This window comes from Lepisosteus platostomus, chromosome 2 (genome assembly GCF_059453375.1).
Source record: "Lepisosteus platostomus isolate fLepPlt1 chromosome 2, fLepPlt1.hap1, whole genome shotgun sequence".
NCBI classification, from domain to species: Eukaryota; Metazoa; Chordata; class Actinopteri; order Semionotiformes; family Lepisosteidae; genus Lepisosteus; species Lepisosteus platostomus.
Window position 1 is genome coordinate 59343655 of NC_142612.1, and position 16396 is coordinate 59360050.

Below are 16396 nucleotides of genomic sequence, written 5' to 3' on the forward strand. Positions count from 1 at the left end.
CTATATTTTTTCAATAAACAGCTGCTACTACAGTATAGAACTTTCCGAATTTTACCTTGAGATCCAGTGTTCCACTTGGTAAACACACAGAGTAAACTGAAGAGTAAATTGTAATAAACATTCTTATTAATCTGCACTCACCAACCAATCTATTCCAAGAATAAAATCCAGTGATCCAGTGTTCCACTTGGTAAAGTACTAAATTGCTTTGTCTATTGCATACTTTAGTCTATATTGGATATTTGGTTTGTCTACTCCCATACTTTAGTATCCTCTAGTGGGCAGTAGCTGTTACTTTGTGTTTCTTGTAATTGAGGACATGGTTAGTATTGTCACGACCACCAGCCAGCAGAGATCAACGCGTAAGCGAGCTAATCGGTACCAGCAGCGGGTTACTATTAAAAAGCGCCGCCGCACGAGTTAACACACCTGCAATTGCTCTACCGTGCGGCACGCCGGGTTATTTATACTATTCTAACCTACTTCCCGTTGCTCGGTATTGAGTTCACTTCTTGTTGCTCTGCCTAGCGTTTCTTACCCTTTTGCCTTCCTGGAATTCTGTCTACACCTTTTGCCTTCGGACTTCAGATCTCGTCTCGCCCCTTGGATTGTTTGCTATCTGTGCCTATTTCGGATTTGACCCTGCAGCTCTCTTCTCGACCACGATTCTGTCTCACATTTTGGACTGTTCGCCACCAGTGCCTTTACTGGATCTCGACCTACCTTACGCCTTCGGACTACGACTCAGCAACTTGTTTTGCTTTGTTCGCTTACTACCTCCCAACGACTCCTGCATCTGCATCGGATCCTTTACACCTCTACAGAGCAGCGTTACAAGTATGAAGCTGGGCACTAATTTCGGCAGCCAAGTTTGTTACAATTGGTATTAAATTTAGATCATCCCCAGTCAGTACACTGTTTTCAGTTCACTGCAATTGACCCCTCTAGATGAGTAATGCCATGTGAAGGGTGTGAGGCTTTTCTAGTTACTATAGACATTCTCTTCCTTTTAATTTTGTTTGCATAGTTTTATATTGGGAGACACTAAAATTCATATGATGGAGAACAAAGCAGGTGTTTTTAGAAGTAGGGTGAAAGACAACCCAGAGTAAATTGAAAATTCTGAATTTTATTTACAGAAAGAATTCCAAGAATGAATGCACTTAATTCTTCCACTTTGCCGGTCTACACTGAAATAAAACATTCTTTTTAATCTGCATTCACCAGCCAATATACTCCAAGAACAAATGTTTTATCCTGCAATATATATATATAGTATAATAAAACACATTTCTTAAAATCACATAATGTTACATCTTTTTTATGCATATTCTGCTTTATAATTCATAATGGTAGCATCAGCTTATTCCAGTTTTTTTAAGGATTCTGATACAACTGTTTTTGCTTTAGTGTAAGTGAGGCCCTTGTAGGTTCCACTGATATTAATCTCTAGAACACTGCCATTGAAGCAGGTAATCTGCACAGTTCCAGTGTAGGGGAGATCTACTTTGGCTCGACCAATTGTGATGTCAACATCCATAGTTTTCCCTGGAGGAACTTGGACAGAAAAAGACAGAACCTCAGTTTTCTGTTCTGAATACTCTAAGCCATATGTACTTTCTGCTCGCAATGTGAAGTTTAACCCATCAAACACTTCTGCAACCTCTGGAATCCCAGCGCTCACCTCCATGTGAAAGTTAGCTTCCATCTTGTTAGGCACAGACCATGATGACTTTTTAGTTATTGTCTTTGAGGTGTCTATTTTGTACTCTTGAGTGACTGAAGACCTGTTTTGATAAGTCATTGATTTTAATTCTTCGGTAATCACTTGGGGAGTGACTTGATGAAGTGTGGGATACTGGACATTGGTCAATATGGTAGACTTGATGGTATTGAGGAATAGGAACCCTAAGGAATCAATGTCTGCACCTGAGTTTCCTACAATTCCAATGCAGATTCCGGAGCCAACATCAACGGGGTATTCTGTTTCTAATTCCAATTCTGTCATATATGCAAAGAATTCTCGTGAGTGATTTGTCTTGAATTTGATGGCACCTAGTCGTGTCCCATTTCCATTTCCCCACAGTGAAAGTGAGGTAAAACGCTCTCCATCTTCAAACTGAAACTCTGTAAATTTGCCAGAAGGATATCCAAATTCTCTGAATTGACCATCAGTGAGCCAAACCTTTATAGCCTTCACCTGCCAGCCTCCTACCCACACCCATATCTTTTTCAGTGTGGCCCCATTGTTTTGACCACTGATGTAGAAACAACGGCCTCCGTCTCCACCAATAATCTGCACGGTTGTCAAGTATAACATGTTCTTACTCTTGGTGTGGACCTTGAAGGGAAACAGAATAAATAAATTAGAGCAATTTTAGGAGTTTAATCCATCAAGCTAAAACTAAATACTGTATAAATGAACTGATCCAAATGTTATTTTGAAATTCACCCTACCAGCTGCGATGAACTGTCATTGATTCTTCACACAACAGATTTTTGATCCACATATTTCTCTTGTAACATTTTGACAAAGAAACACTTCTGATTTGGGGATTTACTGTAATGTGGAAAATTTGCAAAAGATGATTAATGACCAGCATTTTATGTGCATTGCAAATTTTCAGATATGCATTTCAAACCAATCTCCTGGCCTTAACAAATGCTTCCTGAGCTCTTTATTGTGCAATTCTCTGAGATACATTCAGGGAACTATTACACATCCCATTTTGAATGTGCCTGTTTAAGGTCAAGGATGTCTTCTGGCTTTATTTTAAAATTTTTATCACACCCGTAAGCATCAATAAAAGACCATTTCCATAGACCCTTCTTCAAGCTCTAGTCCAAATTTCATTCATATGTAGTCCTATCAATAGTGCTTGAACTCGGCTTTAATAACCAAGCAGCTACAGAGTTTTGCAAAGGTGTTCAGACCCTTCCAATGGTATCCAGTTTTGTGAAATTACAAAGTAATTACAAAGAAAGTGTACTATTGTGATAATTTGAGCTACAGTACATGAATATAATTATATCATTATTAATTAATTAATTTCATATTATATTCCCTATGAATCAAATTGTAACAATAAAAACTTCAATACAAAAAAATAATAGATCTTTCACATATGGATTTACATCAAGGATACTTACAGAGAGGTTGTGAGCACCAAACATCTGAATGGTTCCTGCGCAAGAAAGATATTTCCTGTTATAACAGCAAGTTATTTAACAGAAGCTTTTTTTTTTACTTAGAGATCAAGTGCAGAGGATGAACACATAGCATTGGCAACTTTTATCAAAGTTAAGCAAGAAGCAGGTGTTTTGGTATGTGGCGAACCAGAAATATGCAAATAAGATTGTTTCACACCAACTAAATATATCCCAGATAACATGCTTTTTGCTGTAAATGGAAAACTTCACAGTCTGTCTAGGTCTTTATGAGCCACAAAACAATTGAGGGCTGTTAAAGTTAAAATGATTACAAATAAAAAAAATGAAATGTATTATTTTCAATTTGTATTTAAAATTAGAGAAGAAATATCTGGCTAAACCTCAGGAGCACAAATGAAGGAACGTGAAGCTCCCTTTAATGGTATTCACTCGTCAAACCTGGTATCCATCAAAACTAACACTACAGTGGCCATCTGCATTGAGAGGTTCTACTGTAGTTATGTGGAAAAGTACTGTATATATTAGTAATGGAAGCTGTATATTATAGACTTACAAATAAAGGTTAATTCCATACTGAAAAGTGGAAAAGGAAACACTTTGAGTGCAGAAACATTACTGTACTTCTTCTGTTGTAAGAAGTATAGTAATTGTAATACAGATAATACAATCAATAAAACTGGCAGGCTTAGCAGAAACCCAGCAGGTATCATTATGAGGCCAAAAACGTGCAAGACGGTGAAAAAAATCAGTGTAGGACTTGGTTATAGTTCATATAATTCCTTAACCCATTACATTTACATTTACCTCCACAATTATTGGATAAACAATAAATACATATACATTATAATAATAAATATTGGATAAATATCAACAATACACGGTGTATAAAAACATGTAATGTGTTATATATTATGCTAAAAATGAAAAATAATATATATATTCTTGTTTTCTAATGCAATTGTTCACATAAAGTTTTATTAACAAGTAATACATTAATTTCTCATAAACATCCACATAAATACAATATAAAAAAATTAAATCTGCATTAACATGCTACTTTTTTATGTTAATCTCAGTCTGGAACTATATTGTAGCCTCCTCTTCCTCTTCACTGGGGTATAAAAATGAGGTAAGATGAATGGAGATAAATGGTTAGTGAGCTTCATACAGTACATCTAGCAGTGGGTCCAAAAAATAAATATAACACTCACTACTATTAGGGCAATAAAAAATAGTTTAAAACCACAGGAACAGAAGTAAACTTCCTGGTAGAGGCAAAGAAAAGTCCACCGGCCACAGTTGGAGAATCACAGAACTTGGTTGCATTTAGTGGTCACCATGTCTCCAAATCTGCAATTAGATTCCACGTCAATGCCAATAGGTTGTTTGGAGGGGCTTTTGAAAAAAGCACTTATTAAGAATAACCAACACATAAGTGCTTGTAATTTGCTAAATGATACTGGCATTGACACCTGGATTTTAAACCAGATGTCGGGGGCAGATGAGGTCAAAATACTACTCTTTGGCAATGTATGCCAAGAGTGGCTTTGGCTTCAAGAGGAGGATGTGTATGTAGAAAAGAATACCAAACCTACTGTTAAATATGGTGGTGCATCTTTAATGTTATGTTAATGTTGAATGTTTAGGTCTTCAGCATCATGACCTCTACCAAGCACAAGGATATTTTAGCCAAAAACCTGGCTACCTCTGCCAGGTGGTTTAAACTTGGCTGTAAGTGGTTCTTTCAGCAACACAATGATGCCAAGCGCACATCAAAATGTGTGACAACATAATCCTACATTTTGCAATGCCCATCTAGAAAACCTGGATCTGCAAACATTGTTTATTGAGAAATGGTATAATCCCTGCCAATGTGCTCACATTAAACTTTATAGAAAAAAGGTTCAGTGCTATTATGGTTGAAAGGAAAGGATGCACAAAGTACTGAAAACAGGGATGCCACTAATTAGAGCACCTAATTTGTTTAAGAAATAGATTTATAATTTGATCTATGTGTAAGTTTGTTTGATTTCATTGAATGATTAATAAGGTAATACATATATATATATATTCCATACAGTATGTTGGAAAATGTTAGCTCATCTTTATTCAAGGTGCAGATAATATTTGGAGGAGACTTTATAGCCATTTGTGACTAAAGAAATAAGGAAACATCAAGAGAGGCACAGACATCAGACAGAGTTTGAAAAGAGGCTAATGTTAAAGTAGTTTGAGAAAGGGAGTAAGTTTCTCAGACATAATTCCACTGTATGCAAGAGGAATTCAGGAGTAAACCCAAAACTCAGAATCTGGAACTGATGGGTTAGGATGCAGTAGTATGTAAGTATTTGTGCAGAGTGAGGTGATTGGAAAGGGAATGCTCATGATTCCAGAGTCTTGGATCTATAGACTGATACTCAGCAGGTAGCTGAGGATTTCCTTGAAGAGTTCCAGAACATCTAATGTGACCGTTGCAGTTCCACGTGGGCTCGTGCCCTCACTGCTCCACCTTGCCGGTTCATCCCACAACACCTGGGTTGCGAACCCAGGTCTCCAGCGTAACGCAACAGGGAGCCAGACGCATGAGTTAAAGGAGACCTCCCTCAGCCCAGGTGGCTGAGGTCCCTACTACATGCAGGGAGGGGGATGACATAACCGTGTCCGAACTAGCTCCGCTACACCCTCCAATTTCTGCATGCATCTGGAATCTCATCAGGGTCTCATCAATGACCTCTATGATCCCTGGAGACTTAACCCCTTAGTTCACACTTCAGATCCACTTGCCCTTTCACACCACCATAAAGAAAAAATTAAAGAAAAAAATATTGGCTTTATGCATTGATTTAAAAAAAGCACATGATTTTATTCTGGTATGATTTTGATTTGGTAGGACTTGATTTGATTTGGTATGACGAATTGTTTTACAGACGTCTTCAAAGTTGAATAGAAGTTAAAGTCTATAAAGTAATTAAGCCACTGCACTTGGAGAACAGGTGAGCAGTGAAAACTGGGAACAAACAGATTTTTTCATACACAGTTGTGGGATGAGACAGGGCTGTAGCCTGAGCCCAACTCTGTTGAATATTTACAGTGTGCAGTGCCTGGTCTCATATTACAAGTTCCTGCTTTATGCTGATGACCTGGTCCGGTTGTTGCTCACAGCACATGGGGTGCAGAACAGTTGGCACTTCCAGACTGGTACTGTCAGACCTGGGCACTGACAGTCAAATAAATACTTTTGTATTACAAATTCAAATAAAAGATATTTACTCATTTTTACATGAAAGGTAATGCTTTAGTAATCCAATATTACCTGTGTTCAGTATGATCTAATCAGATCCTGAAACATACAGTATATGTACAGCTGGTAACACAAAATGATGCTGATATAAGGAGAACTACAGTATGGGTGGCAAACCTTTGCCAAGAGGAAGGAAATAATATAAACAAGACCAGGAAACTTACCCAAATCGCTGACAAGAAGACTGTAGTCACTTTCCAAAATTGTGTAAAATTCATCTTTCACTGCTGCTCCTCCAGAATCGAGGACCATATAGAGCTCTCTCATTTTATCCTGAGTGGTTGTAGCAGCTAGTACCCTGGAGTAGCTCTCCTGATGGATCATGTTTTTTTTTAGCAGCATATCGACTATGGGTTCAACTGGGGTCACTCTCTGAATGAGAATGTCCCTGTGCTGATCCACAAACTCAGCACCTGTGGTATCACAGCAGGGAGGAAGAGTGGGAGAGAGAGAGGAAAGAAATAAAGAAAAAGAAAGAGAGAGCATAGGAATTTTATGACATTTGGACAAATGTATCTGGAATGTTGAACAATATCTCATACAGTATAAACATCTCCAAAAGTGTAGCCAAAGGTTGGCTTTACAAATACCAAAACCTAAGAAAGCTAGAGTAAGCTTCTTGTGGTATTATATGCTTTCAGCTGGGAAAAAAACTGCAAACTATAGTACTTTGTATTAAACTAGCAAACCATAAAATAGTATTGCAAAACATTACTGAAGGGAATGAAACAGATTGTGACTACAATATGAGTTGCAAAAAATACAACATATTTGAAACTCCATCTGGATCAACAGCATGCAGTGACCTTTGCATTGATATGACATCTGATTTTTTTTACATTGTAGCTAGTCAACAAAAATAAGAGAAAATGAAGCAAAAAAAAATTTACAATATGGTTATTAGGGAATTACTATGTTTATGTCTTTGGCTAGTGCATAATGTATAAGAAGTAAGCTTCTCTTTTAAAAAGTTGAGAAATGTAACTACCTCTGTTCATGTTTTACTTTGAAAATGTTAAAGTGAGTGTGTAACATTGTGTGCTGTACCATACATTTCAAAGCATGTAATAGTCGTCGGAATTGAATGTTCTTTAATTAAATTTAATTTGATTGTAGCTGGGTCAGCTGGTTAGTTGTGTGTTTAGATGCGAAAATATGGTGCTAACATATTAAACCAGGTGTTCCTTTTTACTTTTACAGAAGAATGTTTGTAGATCGAAAGTTCTGAGACAAATCTAAAGCACGGAACAGGCATGTCACTTTGTTAGCATGATGCTAGCGTGATGTCATTAGTATATCACATGCTGACCATAGAGATCGGTGACATGAAGACAGTTTGCAGAAAATTGTTCTAAGATTGTTAATTTTTGACTGAAATAATATAGTGTCACTGCGATAAAGGATATATGTATTGCATGTCCTGTCTGCTTTTATTATGCAGTATTTTTAAGTAACGTTTGCAATATTTGTCTATAGTCATTGCAAATTCACTTAAGGTACTGTAGGTCTGCTAGATAAATTAATAACATTGTTTTGAGTACTTTGAAAAACATTATGAAAAAGTTGGTATTAACATACATATTTTTATTAGAAAAGATTAATATGATTTCTCTGTGCAAGATTATTTATCCTTGAGCAAGATTATTTATCCTATGTTGCAATTATGCCCTGTGTTTGATTTTTGGGAATCAATATACTTTTCAAAAAAGAAATAATGCAATTAGGTGGTAGATAGTTCAAATGAAAACATTTATGGTATGAATAATTCTTGGCATTACATTAATGAAAATTGAAGTTTACATGATTCTGTTATAGTTATTTTGTTTTACACTACTCATTGTCTTTGGTCTTCCACAGACTGGGATCTTTCTGTACTTTGGAAAACTAATGAATACAGTCCACTATTCCAATTTAGTAGATTGTAATAAATCCTTCAATTTCCATTTTAAGATTTTTGTCAGAGCTTTCATGTAAATGAGCTCACAGTTATTACATTTTCGTAGAGTAACATAATGTTCTTAATCTGTTTTATGGACTTGATCCTTGCTAAACATGGTGAGTAAAAAGTAAAGACTATCAGATAAGAATAATCTTAACTGTAAATTCAGAAAGAACTGAACCTAATTTTCTAATATTACAAAAACTTTGAAAATGAATTAAAATAAAACATGTATACATTTTATATAACTACAGTAAATTATACAATCGTCAACTAAATCAAGACTATGTGACTACAATTTGACTATATTTAATAGACATTTTAGTTGACTTGATTAAGTCTATGAATAAATTAAAAAATGATGGTTAAATTAATACTATCAACTTGAACAGGATTTGGAAATGCATGGTGATGTCTTTTCTTATGGAATGGGGGTTAGAGTGGAGCAGTGAGGGAGTGGGGTGATGTCATTCATGCAGCCCAATGGCGAATGTCACGGTGGCTCTGGTGAGTAGTTTGATTTGACAGGCCATATAACAAAGTACAGACTGGAAGCCAGCTTAGAGAAGCAGGACTGAAGATGGATTCAGCTGCTGAATGATTTGCAGTGCATGACACTAGTCACTAGAATTTCTTAATCCACTGGTAATGTTGAAATAGGAACTGATGATGGCCAGTGCATTGGGGGAGACAGAGAGCAGGTGACTGAGTGACAAGTCTAGGTCACTCTGGCGACAGGACGATGTGAGCTGGTACTGGAGATGAAAAACTGGATGAAAAGAATGTGTTGCCAGTTAAAGGCAAAAGTCAATCAAAAGAGTTTTGGTTCTAAGAATATTATTTTTTTAGATAATGGTTTGTGAATATGTTGGGCAGATGCTGTCTATTATTGGCTTTGTGGTGTATATTTGTGTAGTATATCTTTTAACTGAATGAGCTCACCAAACCAAATTCCATGCAGCTAGCTGTTACAGCAAGAAAGTACTGACCTTGACCTTGAATTGACCTTGAAGGAGTTGTAAGATGACCAGGGGAAGGGTAATTTAAAACTGGTATTTCTGGAACTATAATTGATATTGACCTGAGCAAGATGGCTGCCAAGGAGAACCAGCTGACCTGCTTTTGGAAAAGGCCTATACAGCGAAACAATGAGACACAGGTGAGCTACATCAGGAAAAAAAATATAAATGCCCCGGAAGTGGTGGAATTTGGATTGTTTAAGGACAGAGAGAACGGATTACGGATTGGGATCGGCAAATAATCGGACAAAAGTAACGGAGAAGAACCGTGTGGTGTGAGTAACATCTCGTTTACACTAACTTTCCCCCCGGTGACACCACAGAGTATTGAGTTCTAGATAAAATGTGGCTTCCAAATGTGGCTGTAGGTGGGGGAAAAGGGAGATTGGTTTCCTTTAAACAGAAAGGATAAGAGAACCAAAATATATTGCGCCTTAAGTTATTAAGTGAAGGAGAACTGAATGAGAGGTGAAGGAGAACTTGGTTGCTGTCATTTCTTCTTGATTAATAATGGATTAAAAAATCAATTTAACAACACAACAACAGGGAGCATACTCAAGAAGATTTAATACTGTAGAATAATGACAATGCTCAGGTGTGCAGGAATTTGTAAAATCATATGGGTGAGTACAAGGAGTAAACAAGAGCTCTTGTTGAACATCCCTTCATTGGGTATGATGGGAATATAACCTGCATAAATGTATTCATACATTTTCCACAATACATAACATGTATGCATACATATTAATTATTTTCAAATAAAATGTTCACCTTAATTTTTAAATACAGTTCATACTTTATTCAAGCCATGTGGAAGATTTCCTGGTAGAATCTCACCTGCCCTGGGTTTATTCCTAATCCTGGCCTGAGTGCATTTTAAATGACAGACACCTGTTGTATATGTCATTTAAAAAGTAACTGAATGGAGGGAATAACATGATCAGAAATAGCCACTTTGTGAAAGTATTTTGTATAGTTCTAATGCATTTGGAATGGTAACTTCTAAACTCTCTTCTAAACTCTCTTTTGTGATTCAGAGCACCATGTGGGATACACCTTGTGAGCATCTTCTTTGGAATTTTACAGAAGAGGCCTTTCTTGTCACTAATTAAAAACTCATTTCAATCCTTCACTGAACTGCGCTGTGACTTCTTGCATCCCTGCACCCTAATATCAAAGTGTGGTTTCAGCCACCTGTCAGGAACAGTTCTTTCCAGACCTTATGCGGACGACACAATCCGGGGATGAGTAAGAAAACAAGGGGGGGAAAGTCATGCAGGAGACGGGAATGAAGACAGGGGCCGTGTCCTAGGTGCGCTGGTGTTTGGATAAGGTGTGGCCGAGGCAAACAATGTAAAGAATAAATCCAAAGGGGAATCCAAAAACGGGCAAAAGTCCATGGCCAGGTGATCCATCCAAAACAAGGGATTAAAAACAGGAACTGGGTCGGAACTGGCAGGGGCAACGGGAACAGGCATAGAAACTTAAAAACATAACGGAGCCAGGCGCATCCAGGTCCCGGACTCGCATGATATGGAAACCAATGCAGAGCCTCGAGTGAAGTGAGCGTCTGGCTTTTAAGGGTGAACTAAAACGGAGTAGGAACAAGGAACAGGTGCGGGAAATGAGGCAAATGAGGAAGGGCTGGAGCGCCCTTAAGAGGAGGGGTTTGTGATCGTGACACCACCCTCACACATACACCTAGGAGCATGTGGCTCTTTCTATTTTCCTTGTACCCTGGGGATATTTTGTTTCCCTTGCATTAACCTACAACATACTGTATGTTCTGTGACCACAGTCCTACCTGAACTGTACTGTGTCTCCCATTCACTTCATAGAGAAACACAGACAAATTCACTTGCATCACAATTTGACTCTACTCTGATGGCTCAAACATTTAGCCCTCTGAAGAGCTCCCACTTCAGTCCCAAAGGAATAAACTGACTCTCAAGAGAGTAAACTCAACAATGGTAACTTTCCCTGCTCTGGTCCTAATTAGTAAGATTCTCACTCCATATACACAATGTATCTACATCTGAGCCTAAAATCAATGCAGGTGCTGCCATCGGTATGAGCTGATTTGAATATTTACATTCCCTGATTGACAACTGACTGCCACCTGGGTCTTTATCCTGACTTTTCTTGATTTGGGTCTTTAGTCTTGACACTTCCTACAGCATAGTGTCCTCAAGCCTTTATCCCAACTGCCTTACATTTTCAAGTCCAAGAACAGATTGACCTTTCACTACAGCATGCTTTTTAAAATCACATCCTCTAATAATCTTTGTTTTTGAAACCTAACCTGATCCTTGAGACCTGCTGAAATCTGCTAAAGTTCATAAGAATGCACACCGCAATGTTTGAACTTTAACTTAGATTTGTGAACACTCTGCTATACAAGGAAGTGGTTTATTATAGTTTAATCTAAAAAAAATCAAATTACAGTTTCAGTGGTTGAAGTAATACAGTGAAGAAAATTAATTATTTCAATAATTAATTAATTCTTAAAAACAGAAGATGCTGCTGAAATTAATAGAATCCAATACTGTACCTGCTGCTGACATCTTTCAGGTGCCAAAACTGAAGGTTCTTTTCAGTTTTAACCTAAAATAACACCAAAACAAGTAGAGTAAAAACAGTCTTTTTAAACTGTATTACCTATTAATAGATACAGTATACAGTATATAGTTAAAAAGCAGAGGAGTGTAAACAATTAAATGAAGGACTTTAACATGTTAGTTGGTATAATAAATTACTACCAGCAGCTTGCCTTCCAAACGAATTGTGGCAGTAAATCTTTACACACCCTTATTGTCAGGGAGCAATATAACAAATATAATATAATACAAATATAATCTTGGCTCTCATTTCTCTCAGTAATTGGAGTTTCTATGGGACTGAAATCTGCATCCTGTAAAAGGATGCTAATTTCCTGTAAGAATACAAATAGTGCTCCTTCATTTAATTGAATGATATAACATGCTTCAAGGGTGCTGTGTTCCAACTTTCACCCCTCTGGTATCTGATGCTTTGTCACAATGTGTTAACAACTCACAAAGTGCCACAATTAAAATTGTTTTCATTTTAGGAGTTGCATTAAGCTGCTCATTGTCAATCTTTACACATATTACACATACAAGAATTACACATCTGCAATTCTGAAGACTTGCTAATTGAATAATTTTTAACAAATGCAATCATTAATTTACTTAACAAATGCAAGCATTAATTTACTTCCAGCTTCTTTTTTAAAAAGGATAAGAAGATGCATATCACCCACTGCAGTAAAATTCTGGAATTTTAGACAATTTGAATTGAGGGATTTCATTCAAATTTGCACATAAAAAATGAGCTACAATTATTACTTCAAATGGGAAAGTTCCTTTACCAGATTGTGAAAACAATTAGTCAGCATCAACAATAGCTAAAACAAAAAAATAATTTGTGTAGAACAAGTAGTGTATATAATATTGTTAACTGAACATGTTGTTATAGTGCTATGAATCCATCTCAGCAGTTCCATGTGATGAGCTGCAATCTTGCTCTCTAGTGCAAATACATAACTTTTGGAAAGTACTGCTTGACAACAACAATTCAGAATAGAGATAATTGTTTATCTCTGTTCTGAATTGTTGTCTTAGAGTAATTCTTACTCTAAGACATTTCAAAGTTTTTTTGCCTGCAAGACTCACCACAGTTGGAGGGAAATTTCCCCTGAAGCCCTTTCACAGCTACAATCAGCTCTAAATTTAGATTCTCTGACTTCACTTCCCCACATTTAGAAGTCTCTTCCTTTCTCTCCCAGTCACCTTCAGTTATTACTGCAATTCTGTGTCTTTTTATTTTAAGTGTAACTTTTTTTTCTGAGCTTTTCCTTTTTAGAAACCAAGAGATTCGAGCCTGAAGTGTCCGTTCGCCAAGCCAAACTTTATTGCATGCACACAAGGAACCACAACAAGGACCAAAGTAGCTCCAAGGGGATATGGCTCTACACAGTTTACATACACTTTATTCTTCACCCCCCTCCTGTCTTTGAGGTACCTTTCTTAAGAAACTCCAGGACTCAGAAAGCACTTAAAACATTCCTTTCTTATCAGGGAGTTTAGTATAAACATTCCATCCCCATCAAGAGTTTAGTACAGAAGATAGAGTTCAGTACAGGGAGGGAGATGCAAGTGTGAAGGTTAGAGTTTAGCATGTGAATTCAGAGTTCACAGCTCCTACCACTATATGGGTACAGAGTAACATACGGATTCTGCTAGCAGACTCCATCACCTTCCTTCTTACATGTACTCACTACCACCTCCTCTGCTTGGCTCTTAATGGTAAAGCAACAGAAATTTGCAGTTGATTTTACTAAACAGGAAGCACTGCAGGAAACAGGGGCAGATAAAGACTCATTCTCAAAAACATGTTGTGTCATTTACAAACAATAGAGCTTGTAATCTAATGTAGAATAGGTCACTTTAACATGCAGTATGATATAATACAAAAGTTTAACATCTATGTATCATTAGAATACTTCTGTGTTCAAATCAATAATACAGTATGTAACTGTCTTGAATGTCCATAAAGTTCACCACAGTAGTGACAGCATAGAGTATGTCACATCTGGTGAAAGCTGTTATAAGAAATCTGATACAAGATTACAGACTCCAGACAATGCATTAACAAGACTATCACACTTTTAAAGACTGGACCATACATTAGCAACAATAACACACTATCAGAGACTTTATATTACCAACACTGACACACTCTCTTAGACTTTACATTTAAAGCACTGACATACTCGTAAAACATGAAAACTTCACAACAAATGCAATTTCACAACATGAAAAACACTCTTCTTGACTGTACTAATGAACAACACTAAAACAATATCACTTACTGTACATACTCTATCACTTGCTGTATTTTACTACCTTTTGACAACATTGAACCACTCTTTCCAAATGTACTTCATTTTTAACAACAGACACACCCTCCCCGCAACTATCGCACATCAAGAAAGCTGATACTCTTTAATTTTCAACTGTCATGCACATCAGTAACACTAATGCACTGCCTTTATCTTTACTGCACATTCAAAAGTAAGCTGGGTGCGGCTACATTGGCACTTAGTTTTCAGTTTTTTCGGATAAGTGAAAATACTGTATATAACAGGAAGTATGAGAATGCTTGCCTTTTTTAATTTTCTCTTTCCCACATGTTCATCTTAGTAAATGTTCTACATACTGTACACAAGCTCTCTGATTTTCAAATTAGTAATCTATATTCTGTTTATAGATAGAATAATATTGAATGAAATTTTTTTTAACACAAAGTTTTAATTATCCTACAACGGAACAAGTAATAGTTTTATTCCATGCTGAAAAGAGAAAGAAACCACAATGTTTCGGCTACACTTGAAGAAGGCTCCACAGCCAAAACGTTGTGTTTTCTTTCTTCTCTTTTCTTGTTCCTTTGCAGCCTACCCATGCTGATGCAGCTACCCACCTGAACTACTTCAATTATCCTAGTCTGCAATAGATGAGCTATATAATATATATAATAGCTTGTGATTCATCAAGGAACTTTTATTCAATTTTAGATTCTGTAACAATGAAGGAGACAGTAGATTTTCAGCGGTATTATACAACTTCCACTTCTAAATGATCAACTTCATTGTGTGCTAAAATGTGTATTTTCTGTCTGAATGTTTTACCTTTCTATATAATAGAATAGTATAAGGAGTTATTATAGTATACTTTTTTTAAAGCTCCTTATTCCATGTTGCTGAATCTTTGCTTCAAATTCACAACCTGACTGAAAGACCTTACAGAAGCTATTTAACCAATGATGTGGCTTGTTAGAGTAAATTTGTGCACCAAAATTACTTGAGGTTTGCCATAGCAAAGATTTGGAAAATGTAGTTAATCATGCCTTTTCCTTTTTTTTCTTTCATATTAATAAGCTAGTGTTTTTTTCCCTTTAGTGCATTGAATGTGCAGAATAGGAAATGTTAAATATTAATTGTTAACTGAACATCTTGTGATGGTGCTTTTATTATATTGTAGCAGCTTTGTGACACTTGAGCTGCAGTCCCACACTCTGATACAGACAAACATTACTTTTGGCAAAAGTACTGCTTGACAATGACAAGATAGAACAGAGATAAACAAATTATCTTTCTAAGGCATTTGAAAGTTTTTTTTAAACTGCAAAACTCACCACAGTTGGAAGGAAATTTCCCCTGAAGTCCTTTCACGCCTACAATCAGCTTAAAAATGGTTTCAGATTCTCAAACTCAACGGTCCCCCAGTTTGAAGTTTGGTAAAAACTCTTCCTCTCTCTCCTAGTCACTTTCATCAAATACAGCATTTCTGGGTCTTTTTATTTCTGGTGTAAGTTTATTCCATCTCGATGCATGCCCAATTCCATCTCGTCTGTTTGACTCTTAATGGTAAAGTAAAAGAACTTTTCATTTGGTTTTACTAGCCTGCTATTATCTTAAAACCGGAAGCACTGAGGAAACAGGGGCTGATAAAGACACTTGTTTTCACTTCGCCTGATAAGAGTTTTTCTGAGCACTTGTCCAATTGTAATGTACAAGGGGACCCTGAAAACACAAATATGTTGTGTAATTAAGAAAAAAAAAGAGATTGTACTGATATACTGAATGTAGAATACTGTAGGTCACTTTAACATGCAGTATGATGTAATAAAAAAATAAAGAGCCATGTTTATGAGCCATCATAAATGTCATCCTGTAAAGCGCTTTGAGAAGCCACCTTTAAAGGTGCTATATAAAATAAAGTTTATTATTATTATTATTATTATTATTATTATTATTATTATTATTATAAACATGAGCCATCATTAGGAAATTACTGTGTTCACATTATAAAATGTATAACAAGTGTCTTCAATGTTCATGATGTTCACTACAGGAGTGATAGCATACAGTATGTCACACTTGGTGAA

The 16396-nt window shown here is 36.5% G+C and overlaps 1 protein-coding gene across 4 annotated transcripts; it reads right to left on the minus strand.

The window, feature by feature from the left end:
- Nucleotides 1–1109: 1109 nt before the first annotated feature.
- LOC148676630 (aerolysin-like protein) lies at nt 1110–15935 on the minus strand. 4 transcript variants are annotated; one of them, XM_088609997.1, is made up of 5 exons: nt 15644–15935; nt 11982–12034; nt 6637–6885; nt 3151–3185; nt 1110–2341 (listed from the first exon to the last, which is right to left on the minus strand). In XM_088609997.1, the coding sequence occupies exons 2-5, from the start codon at nt 11992–11994 to the stop codon at nt 1364–1366; spliced, it is 1275 nt and encodes a 424-aa protein (XP_088466123.1). In that variant the 5' UTR covers nt 11995–12034; nt 15644–15935; the 3' UTR covers nt 1110–1363. The 4 variants fall into 4 exon arrangements, with proteins under 4 accessions (XP_088466123.1, XP_088466133.1, XP_088466141.1 ...); XM_088610007.1 differs by lacking the exon at nt 15644–15935 and adding an exon at nt 14356–14643; XM_088610015.1 differs by lacking the exon at nt 15644–15935 and adding an exon at nt 13123–14324.
- Nucleotides 15936–16396: the final 461 nt, after the last annotated feature.

Bases quoted from the DNA above. Each gene is read 5' to 3' on its own strand.
- LOC148676630 (XM_088609997.1), bottom strand. The intron at 3,186-6,636 runs GTAAGTTTCCTG...TTTCTTGCGCAG, and splicing joins TCTTCTTGTCAGCGATTTGG to GAACCATTCAGATGTTTGGT. The intron at 2,342-3,150 runs GTAAGTATCCTT...TTTCCCTTCAAG, and splicing joins TTGGTGCTCACAACCTCTCT to GTCCACACCAAGAGTAAGAA.